This window comes from Giraffa tippelskirchi, chromosome 4, assembly GCF_054371585.1.
Source record: "Giraffa tippelskirchi isolate mGirTip1 chromosome 4, T2T-mGirTip1v1.2.pri, whole genome shotgun sequence".
Lineage (NCBI taxonomy): Eukaryota > Metazoa > Chordata > Mammalia > Artiodactyla > Giraffidae > Giraffa > Giraffa tippelskirchi.
Window position 1 is genome coordinate 65,227,161 of NC_137278.1, and position 14,397 is coordinate 65,241,557.

At 39.2% G+C, this 14,397-nt stretch overlaps 1 protein-coding gene across 1 annotated transcript in view; it reads right to left on the bottom strand.

Moving 5' to 3' along the window:
• The window catches only part of EML6 (EMAP like 6), a 295,589-nt gene that overhangs the window by 125,458 nt on the left and 155,734 nt on the right, over nt 1-14,397 (bottom strand). Inside the window, exons 11-13 of the mRNA XM_081589485.1 lie at nt 13,950-14,162; nt 3,560-3,727; nt 2,496-2,602 (exon numbers count right to left, since the gene is read on the bottom strand). Of these exons, the coding sequence (XP_081445611.1) occupies nt 2,496-2,602; nt 3,560-3,727; nt 13,950-14,162 (488 nt within the window). The remainder of the gene's footprint in view (nt 1-2,495; nt 2,603-3,559; nt 3,728-13,949; nt 14,163-14,397) is intronic.

The window sequence follows — 14,397 nt, forward strand, 5'->3', positions numbered from 1 at the left end:
ATGATCACTCTTGGAAATTATCCTTCTTTCATGATCCCATGAACCTTCCAGATCAGACTTGGATATAGAGCATAGCTCTTGGCCTCATCTAGGACCTAAAATATGCTGTTGACTGGGAGAACATTCCATATAATTTAAATGTGGATAAAATCCATCTTTTGTCTACCATCTACTTATGCCCTACTATCAAGAGATATAAATTTAATACATTTAAATGAAATTTAATTCAAACTACATTACAAAAAATCATGAAAATATTATAATAAAGCTCTTATTTAGGGTTTTACCAAAAATTGTTCTGAAAAAAAGGAAGTCAGGAGATATCTCACTTCTGCCTTGTCTATTACAGATGCAATGAACCAAGTTTTTAAAGTCTAATGATAATTATTCATCTGAATTCAGATGCTTTCATCAGCTTATCAACTACTTTAGAGAACTGAATTCTAGTCTCGGCATTTCTACTGCTTATTTGAACAAGTCTCATAACTTCTGTGGACCTCAAAGTCCCAAATGTAGAACAGACTTCTAGCTCACGAATAACTCAGGAATCAAATTCAGACAACATGAATCAAATAACACAGGGGAAAACTTTAGAAAGTAAGATGTCAGGGAGAATATATAAATCTTAGGTATGAATTTCAATCAAGTCATTCCTTTTCATTCTTTTACAAGTACCATTTTATTAAATAAAAACATCTCAACTAAAAAAATTGCTTTTCTCTTTCTTTTTTCCTTAAATTGTATGTTCATTTTGCTTTCCCCTTTCATTGTTCAGTCCATTTCACCTTGATATTAGAGTATAATACTGTTTAATATTTTTATATTTCCATATTAATAATTTCCTTTCAAATCTTTATCTACAGCATAATATATTGTATCAATACACAGTCAAACTGATTTAGTCTTGAAGTTGACCCAAGACATCAGTTGGACTACTTTGTGCTAATCTATTTTTTCAAACATTGAAAGCAGTGAGTGACAATTAAGGGCTGGAAAAAAAGTCATCATCTGAAAAGTCATACATTCAGAGCTTATGTAGAGGCAAAGCTAAGTAGCACATAGAATGTGCACTCTAGAGAGAAGACCAGATCCACTTTCTTATTCTAACACTACAGGCAATATGGATCCGGGCAAAGTACTTAACCTTTCAGGGGTTACTGTGGGATTGGATTTGGTGTACGTAAAGCACAGGACGTGGCCCCACGGAGATACCTGATACATGGCAGCTGCCATAGGCCTATGGTAAGTTTCCATGGGCAACACTGACAGTTGCTATGTCTGAAATTTGAAATCTTATTCACTCCATGTTCATTTATGGAATCTCCTTCACATAGCTCTGTTAAATGACAAGGAAGAAAACAGAACCTCTAGAGTTATTACCATTAAGAAGGCGATACGTGTCCAGATTCCAGCGAAGAATTGTGCTTTTTTTTTTTTTTATAAATTTATTTATTTTAGTTGGGGGCTAATTACTTTACAATATTGTAATAGTTTTTGCCATACATTGACATGAATCAGCCATGGGTTTACATATGTTCCCCTTCCTGGACCCCCCACCCACCTCCCTCCCCATCCCATCCCTCTGGGTCATCCCATTGCCCCGGCCCTGAGCCCTTGTCTCATGCATCGAACATGGAATGGTGTTCTGTTTCACATATGATAATATACATGTTTAAATGCTATTCTCCCAGAACGTCCCACCCTCACCTTCTCCCTCAGAGTCCATAAAATTGTTCTATGCATCTGTGTCTCTTATTCTGTCTCGAATATAGGGTTATCGTTACCATCTTTCAAATTCCATATATATGCATTAGTATACTGTATTGTTGTTTTTCTTTCTGGCTTACTTCACTCTGTATAATGGGCTCCAGTTTCATCCATCTCAGTAGAGAATTGTGCATTTTAATACAGAGTTTAGTGCTAAAATTAAATATCTATTTTTAAAAAAATAGTACCCAATTAGTTGTAATTGTCCAACGTTTTTACTAAAGATGACTTCTGACTGTACAGCTAAAACACATTGTATTTGGGCTTTTACTTTAATTAAATGGATAATGGTCTCCATAAGCTAAGAGAGACATCAGGACAATTGCTCATTTGCAAACTACCATGCCTCCAGGGTCTCCTGTTCTATAAAGAAAACACATGCTTTAATGATCTGCTGAGAAAAATGAAAAATCATGTAACTTACTTGGACATTTTTCTGTAACAGATATTTAAAATATTTAGCTACTAGGAAAGCAGAAAACCCAAATTGTCATGGATTCTGCTTTAAAATTTGCTACTACTTTCTCCTGAAAATTTTTTTACTGACATGATCAGTAAAAGCCTTATTTCAAATCTGTATTTAAAGACGAGAAGTAGGCAATTTTACTAATTCTTTTTTAAATTTTCTTTTGCCGAAGGACTAACCAATTTTAGTGCAGTGTCTGATGTGAATGATATTGAGATTTGGGGTTATAAGGTATTTGTCATAAGGCTTCCTGTTTACTGACCTGGCGATCATAATTGATTTGAGTTTCTTGCTCAATATCAGAGTCCAACTCTGGCACATCAGATAAATCCGAATCAGATTCTTCACTGTAGGAATCAGTGCCACCGTCTGCAGAAACACCCCCACAAGAAACAAGCAGAAATTCTGAGACTCTTAATGGCTTAAAAGTCAATTTAAAAATATTTTCTTTCTTCTATCCTATTGAGTTCAATAAAAATAACTACACCATACACCATAATTTTCATTTGCTGTAGATTCTTAAAACATCTTTTTTCTTTCATCTTTGGGTTAAGTTTGGCATATCTCTCACCCTCTTTTTAGGAGTATCAACAGACTAGTGTAATTCCCCCTGCCATTTCCACACTTGTATTAGATAATGGATCTTTGGATTTTAAATCTTGCTTTGAAAGAGAGCAAAGTGGAGACAGGAAGGTTTTACCATGGAGGAAGCTGGGTCAGAAGGAAATTCAACCACTGATTCAGTAAAAATCCTCTTTAGCCTGTTAACATGACCACCAAGTGCTGGTAACTGTCATGGTCAAAACTGCTACAGAACCCCTCCCAATAAAAACCATTTCCTCACATAGTACATGGTCTTTACTACTGACAGTACAATAAATTAAAGGACCAACATATCCATTGACCTGGAACACAGCTGATCCTGACTGTGGATTATTCTTTGAACCCTATTAGGAAGGCAACTCCTATTCCAAATGTTACTTTGTCACCTGACCCAGCAGCCTACCATCCATCAGAACTGTCCTAAGGAGGCTGAAATGTATGCCTTGGTGTTGTTTTCAAAAGTTTATTCTTCATGTAAACTTTAGACCTTCAGCTTTAATTTAGTATAAGCAAAATTCCTTGAAGGAAATTATCGAATGGGCCCATATTCGATTGACCCATATCTCAAAATGTTTTTCTGTTTTTTTTTAATTTTTAAATTTATGGTAGGAATGAATTTTTCAAAATGGCTTTAACTCTTTACCTTCAGAAGAGATGTCAGGTCATTACGTGAAATTTTTATTGAAAAACAAACAGATATTGAAAAATTATTACTGGTTTTACCCTGGGGTGCGGTTTCCAGCAGGCCATTGCTGACACCTTCTGGAATAAATCTCCACTGGAAAACCGAGTGGTCAGCCCCTCCTGTGCTTAATACCCACTGAAAGTCATGAGACCAGCGGACGTTTGTGACATGTGCAGAATGGCCCACATACTTTCTAAATTTGGCTCCTGAAAGATATCATTGAGATTAGTTATGGAAAAAAAAAATGAACTCATTGGTTAAAAAATTACATTCCTATTCATGTTGAGGACAAAAGCTTTAAATACACTAGAAAATATAATCTTCAGTCTTATATATAATAAATAAGTGAATGTTTCAAAAGATATGTCAATCATTTCAGTATGAATTAAGCTAAAACTAGGCTTTAAAATCTGAGCTCTGTTTCTAAAGACACATCTGAGCCTGTTCCAAATAATACCTACTACTTCATTGATTCTGCAAATAAAAGCTAAAGAATAAATATCTTACACATTCTTATATAAGTATGAGATACAATAGGCAATCCTTTACAACTGGGAAACAGAAAATAATTCTGAAGGGAGAAATGTTAAGTTATTGTTTGGGGTCATATGATGTAGAGTTGGGAGAAAGAAACTTTTTTCTCTTAAATTGATTACTTTTACTCAGTGAACACCATCCCTGGGTAGTAAATGCAATAGAAAAGCTTTGTGAACTTATATTTGGCACTGAATAACTGAAGCAAAGTCTCCAGCGTATGGTCCATACACAGCAGTATAAAGGCACTCATGGAAGTAAGCAAGGTCCATCTTACCATGTGGAGGCCTAGAACCCCAAAGACTCTGGGATATTTCCAGGGCCCACAAGCATCCCTTCTTCAGAAACACTTCTAACTATTACAGTCTCTCTAAGTGGCATCTCTTTAATGGGGGAAAAGCCACCTGTTTAACTATCACATGCTTAAAATTTAAATACACACCAGGGAGATAATGATTTAAATTTACAGGAAGGCAAAAATGGCTGCTACATGTTATTTTCCTGAAAGCATGTTCTGACCAGGTGAGGTTTTATTATATCAGGGCCTCCAAAAAAGACAAAGAGGATGCTGCCACAGAAGGGGAAAGGAAGGACTTGACTCTCAAAAGCAACCTTGCCCATTACAAGGAGTTTCCTAAATCAGTTTAAAGAGATTAGACTGTTAATAAAGTCAAACAGATTCCAACTCTGATCAGCTGGAGATGCTGAATTATATAATTATAATTCAATAATTATAAACACTTTTCACATCTCAGTAGACCTTGCTGGGCTATCCTTTGCTGCCCTGACCTTTACACCCTCCTTAGACAGGATTTAACCCATCTCCTTGGAGTTGTTTTAAAAATGCCCACAATTCTAAAAACATCAAACTCATAGAAAAACATGGTAGATTTGTGGTTATGAGGAGATTGGGGGTTGGGGAGATGGTGAGATGTTGGCCAAAGATGTACTTTCAGTATAAAATGAATAACTTCTGGGGAACTAATATACAGCATGGTGACTGTATTTAATAATACTGCCTTATATATTTGACAGTGGCTAAGAGAGTAGACCTTAAATGTTCTCAGCGCGCATACACACGCATGTGCACACACACACACACACACACACACAAAATAACTGAGGTCATGGATATGTTAACTAACCTTAAAGTAGTGATCATTTCACAACATTTACATAAATGAAATCACCATATTGTATACTTTAAACTTATACAATGTTATTTGTCAATTTTATCTGAATAAAGCTGAAAAAATATGTCCACAAATTATTTGTTACAAATCAAAACAAATAGATGGTCAAAAGTAAAGGTGTGTGACATCCAACAGGAGGTTATAAAAGGCACTGTGGATGCATCCTTGCTCCTCCTGGATCTCTAGATACCATGTGATGAGGACACCCAAGCAGCTCAGGGAGAGGCTAACATGGCAAGGAACTGAGGACTTCTGCCAAGAGCCAAGTGAGGGAACATCTTGGAAGAGGATCTTTGGCCTCAGTCTAGTCTTCAGATGACTGTAGCCTCATGAGAGACCTGGAACTAGAATCATCCAGCTAAGCTGCTCCTGAATCCCTGACTCCCCAAAAGTATGAGATAATAAATGATTATTGATTTAAGCTGCTAAATTTGGGAGGAGGAGAATTTGTTATACAGCCATAGCTAGCTCATACACCCTTGGTAGGCTGGAACTAGAACCTTCAAACATTAGTGTCATCAAATTTGTTGTTTAGTTGCTAAATTGTGTCCGACTCTTTTGTGACCCCATGGACTGTAGCCTGCAGGGCTCCTCTGTCCATGGAATTTCCCAGGCAAGAATACTGCAGTGGGTTGCCATTTCCTACTTCAGGGGATCTTTCTGACTCAAGTATCGAACCCCTGTCTCCTGTACTGGCAGCCAGGTTCTTTACCACTGAGCCACCATGGAAACCACCAGTGTCATCAATATTTAGGCCTTATTTCTCTGATCTTCCTTCCTGTCCTCTTTCTCCCTCGCTTACTCTGCTCTAGTATCACTAGCCTCTTTGCATGCCAGGCCCTCTTCTGCTTCTATCTTTTGCACTTGTGTTCCCTCTGTCTGGAATGCTCTTTCCCCACATCTCTGAATGGCTGGCTCCCTCACCTCTTTCAGGTCTCTAGTTATATGAACCTGTATCAGTGAGCCCTGCTTTGACCACTCCTGCTTAAAATAGCAATACCCTACGGCCCCACGTGAGCACTACTCCCACTGTGTGCTTTATTTTTCATCATAGCAGTTCTCACCAACAGATCTGTTTTCATCGTTTTGTTTATTGACTATGTCTCCTCAGTAGGACAAGAGCTCCAGGGATTTCTGCTGGTTTTATTCATTGACCTATCTCCAGCCTCTAGAATAGCACTTAAATATTTATTGAATACATGAAGGTCACATCCATCTCTTCCAAGGTTTTCCTTATGACACTGAGTGGCTTTACAAAACCTCCTGGACCCTAAGGAAGGCTCAGCCCTCAGCTCTCATCTCCTCTCTATTGATTATTTCTCCTTGGCTTTGATAATCCCTTGACTGCAGAAGCGCGGTGGCTGCGAGGACTGCGCAAAAGCGTGGCGGCTGCTACGGACCACGCAGAAGCGCGGTGGCTGTGATGGACTGCGCAGAAGCGCGGCCGAGAGGAGCTACCCCACTGCGGAGGCTAGGGGCGGCAGCAGAGAGGAGCTACCCCAAGTCCAAGGAGCAGCGGCTACGTGGGCACAGGAGGGCCGAGAGGAGTTACTCTACATTCAAGGTCAGGAGGGGCTGCCGTGAGTAGATACCTCTTGTCCAAGGTAAGGAGCAGCGGCTGCACTTTCCTGGAGCAGCAGTGAAGAGAAACCCCACGTCCAAGGTAAGAGAAATCCAAGTAAGATGGTAGGTGTTGCGAGAGGGCATCAGAGGGCAGGCACTCTGAAACTATAATCACAGAAAACTAGCCAATCTGATCACATGGACCACAGCCTTGTCTAACTCAGTGAAACTAAGCCATGCCGTGTGGGGCCACCCAAGATGGACGAGTCATGGTGGAGAGGTCTGACAGAATGTGGTCCACTGGAGAAGGGAATGGCAAACCACTTCAGTATTCTTGCCTCGAGAACCCCATGAACAGTATGAAAAGGCAAAAAGATAGGACACTGAAAGATGAACTCCCCAGGTCGGTAGGTGCCCAATATGCTACTGGAGATCAGTGGAGAAATAACTACAGAAAGAAGGAAGGGATGGCCCCAAAACAAAAACACCACCCAGTTGTGGATGGGACTGGTGATAGAAGCAAGGTTCGATGCTGTAAAGAGCAATATTGCATAGGAACCTGGAATGTTAGGTCCATGAATCAAGACAAATTGGAAGCGGTCAAACATGAGCTGGCAAGAGTGAACGTCGACATTCTACGAATCAGCAAACTAAGATGGACTGGAATGAGTGAATTTAACTCAGATGACCATTATATCTACTACTGTGGGCAAGAATCCCTTAGAAGAAATGGAGTAGCCATCATGGTCAACAAGAGTCCAAAATGCAGTACTTGGATGCAATCTCAAAAACGATAGAATGATCTCTGTTCGTTTCCAAGGCAAACCATTCAATATCACAGTAATCCAATTATATGCCCCGACCAGTAACGCGAAGAAGCTGAACTTGAACGATTCTAAGAAGACCTACAAGACCTTCTAGAACTAATAGCCAAAAAAGATGTCCTTTTCATTATAGGGGACTGGAATGCAAAAGTAGGAAATCAGGAAACACCTGGCATAACAGGCAAATTTGGCCTTAGAGTATAGAATGAAGCAGGGCAAAGGCTAATAGAGTTTTGCCAAGAAAACGCACTGGTCATAGCAAACAACCTCTTCCAACAACACAAGAGAAGACTCTACACATGGACATCACCAGATGGTCACCACTGAAATCAGATTGATTATATTCTTTGCAGCCAAAGATGGAGAAGCTCTATACAGTCAGCAAAAACAAGACTGGGAGCAGACTGTGGCTCAGATCATGACCTTACTGCCAAATTCAGACTGAAATTGAAGAAAGTAGGGAAAACTACTAGACCATTCAGGTATGACCTAAATCAAATCCCTTATGATTATACAGTGGAAGTGAGAAATAGATTTAAGGGACTAGATCTGATAGACAGAGTGCCTGATGAACTATGGACAGAGGTTCGTGACATTGCACAGGAGACAGGGATCAAGACCATCCCCATGGAAAGAAATGCAAAAAAGCAAAATGGCTGTCTGAGGAGGGCTTACAAATAGCTGTGAAAAGAAGAGAAGTGAAAAGCAAAAGAGAAAAGGAAAGATACATCCGTTTGAATGCAGAGTTCCAAAGAATAGAAGGAGAGATAAGAAAGCCTTCTGCAGCGATCAATGCAAAGAAATAGAGGAAAACAATAGAATGGGAAAGACTAGAGATCTCTTCAAGAAAATTAGAGATACCAAGGGAACATTTCATGCAAAAATGGGCTCAATAAAGGACAGAAATGGTATGGATCTAACAGAAGCAGAAGAGATTAAGAAGAGGTGGCTAGAATACACAGAAGAACTGTACAAAAAAGATCTTCATGACCCAGATAATCACAGTGGTGTGATCACTCACCTAGAGCCAGACATCCTGGAATGTGAAGTCAAGTGGGTCTTAGGAAGCATCACTATGAACAAAACTAGTGGAGGTGATGGAATTCCAGTTGAGCTATTTCAAATCCTGAAAGATGATGCTGTGAAAGTGCTGCACTCAATATGCCAGCAAATTTGGAAAACTCAGCAGTGGTCACAGGACTGGAAAAGGTCAGTTTTCATTCCAATCCCAAAGAAAGGCAATGCCAAAGAATGCTCAAACGACTGCACAATTGCACTCATCTCACGCACTAGTAAAGTAATGCTCAAAATTCTCCAAGCCAGACTTCAACAATACGTGAACTGTGAACTGAACTTCCAGATGTTCAAGCTGGTTTTAGAAAAGGCAGAGGAACCAGAGATCAAGTTGCCAACATCTGCTGGATCACTGACAAAGCAAGAGAGTTTCAGAAAAACATATGTTTCTGCTTTATTGACTATGCCAAAGCCTTTGACTGTGTGGATCCCAATAAACTGTGGAAAATTCTGAAAGAGATGGGAAGACCAGACCACCTGACCTGCCTCTTGAGAAACCTGTATGCAGGTCAGGAAGCAATAGTTAGAACTGGACATGGAACAACAGACTGGTTCCAAATAGGAAAAGGAGTACATCAAGGCTGTATATTATTGTCACCCTGCTTATTTAACTTACATGTAGAGTACGTCATGAGAAATGCTTGGCTGGAAGAAACACAAGCTGGAATCAAGATTGCCGGGAGAAATATCAATGACCTCAGATATGCAGATGACACCACCCTTATGGCAGAAAGTGAAGAAGAACTAAAGAGCCTCTTGATGAAAGTGAAAGAGGAGAGTGAAAAGGCTGGCTTAAAACTCAACATTCAGTAAACTAAGATCCTGGCATCTGGTCCCATCACTTCATGGCAAATAGATGGGGGAACAGTGGAAACAGTGGCTGACTTTATTTTTTGGGACTCCAGAATCACTGCAGATGGTGACTTCAGCCATGAAATTAAAAGACACTTGCTCCTTAGAAGGAAAGTTATGACCATCCTAGACAGCATATTAAAAAGCAGAGACATTACTTTGTCAACAAAGGTCCATCTAGTCAAGGCTATGGTTTTTCCAGTAGTCATGTACGGATGTGAGAGTTGGATGGTAAAGAAAGCTGAGCACCGAAGAATTAATGCTTTTGAACTGTGGTGTTGGAGAAGACCCTTGAGAGTCCCTTGAACTGCAAGGAGATCCAACCAGTCCATCCTAAAGGAGATCAGTCCTGGGTGTTCATTGGAAGGACTGATGTTGAAGCCGAAACTCCAATACTTTGGCCACCTGATGCAGAGAGCTGACTCATTTGAAAAGACTGATGCTGGGAAAGAATTAGGCAGGAGGAGAAGGGGACGACAGAGGATGAGATGGTTGGATGGCATCACCGACTCAATGGACATGAGTTTGGGTAAAGTCCGGGAGTTGGTGATGGTCAGGGAGGCCTGGTGTGCTGTGGCTCATGGGGTCGCAAAGAGTCAGACCCAACTGAGCGACTGAACTGAACTGAACAAAACTAACTAAAGCACAACCTGAAAACAAGACTAAAGCAAGGTGCCAACTGGGGTATAAAGCAATGAAAATAAAACTATCAAATGTGTTGAGACTAAAGGAAAGGAAGAATAGAAAGAAAGAATAAACATTTAAAGCTAAATAGATGTAGATAAAGATTTATATATATATTAAAGATTAACTGCAAGGGGAAAAGAACAGTAGGAAAAGCAAACTAAAGAATAAATGCAGACAAAATAATAATAGGTTTAAAAAATTAAAAATTAAAATTCAAAAAAGAGAAGAGAAACAAACAAACACCTCCCCCCCTCACCCCGAACTGCAAAAGCCCAATATAGAGCTAGAGGTTTATAACAACAATAAAAAATGTGACTGAGAAAAAAAGGAAAAAAAAAAAATCTTAAAAGCTTAGTTAGATTTCATAGTACCAATAAAATCAACAACTACAACAGAGGTGGGGAAAAAGAAAAAAAAAAATCCAAAAGAATCTACAGAACAAGTCAAAACAGAAGAAAATAAATGTTTTTCTTGAGTCACTGCTGTCAGAGTTCTTTCCCTTGCTGGGAGTCACAGTCCACTTCACCTGCCTAGGATGTCCTCTAACACTGTGCTGATCTCTGGACCTGCTGTGACGGCAGCTCTGATTCTAATCTGCTCCTACTCTGTGTTCTTGCCTCCAATGTCCACAGCTATCAGAACTAGTGTGTTTTCTTTTGTGGGGGCTCTCAATGACCTTTTATATATTCCACAGACACAGAGTCTCCCTAGTTGATCGTGTGGATTTAATCTGCTGCTTGTACAGCTGGTGGGAGGGTTTTGGGTCTTCTTCCTTAGTCACACTGCCTGGGTTACAATTGTGGTTTTATTTCCACTTCTGGATATGGGTCTTCCACTGGGGTTTGCTCCTGAGGCTGCCCTGGAGGACCTGGGTTTGCCCCTGTGAGGGCCAGGTGTGGAGGTGGTGCAGCTGCTTGAGTCGCAGGGGTTCTGACTGGGGAGAGGCTATGGTGATGGGGGGAGAGAGGCTATGGTGATGGCTCCACCCCCTATTCATGACTCAGCAGCATCAACCTGCTCCCATAGCTGCCGGCTTTCCTCCACAGGCACTTCCCACCACAATCTCCTCCTCACATTCCCTCGATCTGTCTCTCCATAGTTAACAGCAGCCCATGCCCTGGGATCGCTCCACAATCCCTAAACTCCAGCTTCCAGCCACTACGCCGTCTAGGGTATGTATGGCTGCAGCAAGGACTGCCTGATTCTCATTCCATTTAGGCTGCCACAGATCAGCTGTTTCCCTCTCAGCCTTAAATGTTTCTCCTCTGACTCAGACAATTGCCCCGATGTGGGGATTGGACCCCTGCTTCAGTTCCCCCACCCGCCAAGGGCAGGTCCAGTCCTACTAACACTCCCGTTTTTCCCCCTAGTTCCTTCATCCTACCGAGTTTGGCATGGGTCTATATAGTCTTTTCTGCTGATCAGGTACTCCTGTCTACTCTCAGCTGATGTTCTGCATGCAGTTCTGTGTCTGAAGGTGTATTCCTGATGTATCCGTGGGAAGAGATGTATTCCAGGTCCACCTCCTCCTCCGCCATCTTGTTCCTCAAGCATTTTAAAATGATGGTCATTTTGTCAAGTGGAAGTGATGGTTGTTTCTCCTATGCACTTTATGTTCAATTTTGTACCAAAATTCACTGCTTCAAAACTGCCAGTAAGCCGAAAAAAACTTTCTGATTACATTTTCAGTCCCTTTCCATGCTTAATCTAAAAATCATTCAAATGAAAGGGTTTTCAGGCAACAGCATATCCCTACTGATTACTTTCCCCAAATCAGACTTTCAGGGTACAGGTCGGGAGTCTCAGAAAAACCTGTGAATAGGATTTGCCTAAACTTTTGAAGGAAGAAGAGGACAGGATCATTACATAATTAATTCAGTCACATTCTACAAAGCCTGAGGTGCTAGAAAAATTGAAGTGCAACAATAAAACAAAAGAACAAGATGCAACGGCAGAAAGGGTTTTGAGTCAAATTTCTCTCTCAAAAATGTCACCAGTTATCAGTCTCTCCAAAGCAAAAATAAACAAATGGGACCTAACCAAGCTTACAAGTTTTGCACAACAAAGAAAACCATAAACAAGATGAAAAGACAAATTTGCAGACTGGGAGAAAATATTTACAAATAATGCAACCAACATGGGCTTAAATTCCAAAGTATACAAACAGGTTATAAATCAACAACAAAACAAACAACAAAAAGGGTGGAAGATTTAATAAACATTTTTCTAAAGAAGACATACAGGTGGCCACCAGGCACATGAAAAGATGTTCAATCCTGCTAATTACTAGAGAAATGCAAATTAAAACTGCAATGAGGTACCACTTCACATCAGTCAGAATGGCCATCACTAAAAAGTCTACAGACAACAAATGCTGGAGAGTGTGTGGAGAAAATGAAACCCTTCTACACTGTTGGTGGGTTAAGTAAGTTTGTGCAGCTACAATGGAAAACAGTATGAAGGTTCCTCAAAAAACTAAAAATAGAACTACCATATGATCCTGCAATCCACTCCTGGACATATATTCAGACAAAACTACAATTCAAAAAGATACGTGCACCCCAATGTTCATAGTAACACTATTCACAAAAACCAAGATATGGAAACAATCTAAATGCCCATCAACAGATGAATGGATACAGAAGATGGGTAATATACACAATGGAATACTACTCAGCCATAAAAAAGAATGAAATAATGCCGCCATCTGCAGCAACATGGATGGATCTAGAGATGACCAAACTAAGTGAAGTCAAGTCAGAAAGAGAAAAATACCATGTGACATCACTTATATATGGAATCTAAAATATGACACAAATGAACTTATCCACCAAACAGAAGTAGACTCATAGACATAAAGAACAGACTTGTGGTTGCCAAGTGGGAGGGGAGTTGGGGAAGGAACAGATTGGGAGTTTGGGATTAGCAGATGTAAACTATAATATATAGATAGAATGGATAATCAACAAGGTCCTACTGTATTGGACAGGGAACTATATTCAATATTCTATTGATAAACCATAACGGGAAACAATTTTAAAAAGAATGTATATTTATCTATAGATATACATATCTATATGTGTGTGTATATATATATATATGAAACAGAATCACTTTTCTGTACAGTAGAAATTAATACACTGTAAATCAACTATGATTCAATAAAAATTTCACCAGTTATGTTAGTCTGGTGTGCAAAATTAGTGCTACGAGAAGCAGTCCACAAAGTGTATTATCACCAGAACAATCACTTTCAGATTTTATTTTAAATATGTCTATAAGGAGTTGCTTTGCTTCCTATGTATAAGCATAATTAGCTGTAATGCATAAATAAATTTTAATTACAATATTTTGATGTAACATAATTTAAATTATATTTGCATAGATATAAAGAAACAGAATATAACTTGTTTAAAATGTGAAACATGAGGTTTATGGATCACAAAATGTTGAGTAGTATCTCTGTTAACAAATGCTGACTTAAATTTGCAAAACCACATATATTTCAGAATGTCAAAAGCAGAAGATATCAAACTTTACTAAAAAGTATTAAAAAGTAAATATATATGTAAAGATAAAATGAATAGTCTGCACTAATGGACATCAAGAAAATAAGACTACTTATACTATATACATATATATATATATATATATATCTTAGATTAAATCTTCATTCAATGAAGCATTTCTTTTGGCCTTACCTTTTTTGAGACAAGGAAATTTAAACAATTTAACCAGTCCAAAATCATCTCCAGACACCAACACTGAACTGTTGTAATTTGCATCCACTGAGTTGATGTCAGTGACATCAGTGTATTTTGGCCAAATTCCACTCACTTCTGGGCCTTTCACACATGTCCAGGAGGCCCAGGGAATCCCTTTAATTTCTTCTTTACTCGTTAAAGACTTCCCAGCTGAAAATAATCAACACACTTTAATATAATGCTACATGTAAATAAAAATCATGTTCTAATTTACTTATTCATTTTTCTCAAAGAAGTCTAAAACCTTTGTTTTGAAATGTTTATAAACTAAGGAAACTATAAATTCTAATCTCTTTCCCCAGCTAGTGATTTTTTTCCCCCAGCAGGATTTAAAGAAAGCACATGCTCAAAACTCAAGATATGAGAAAGGAAATGATCATTGTAC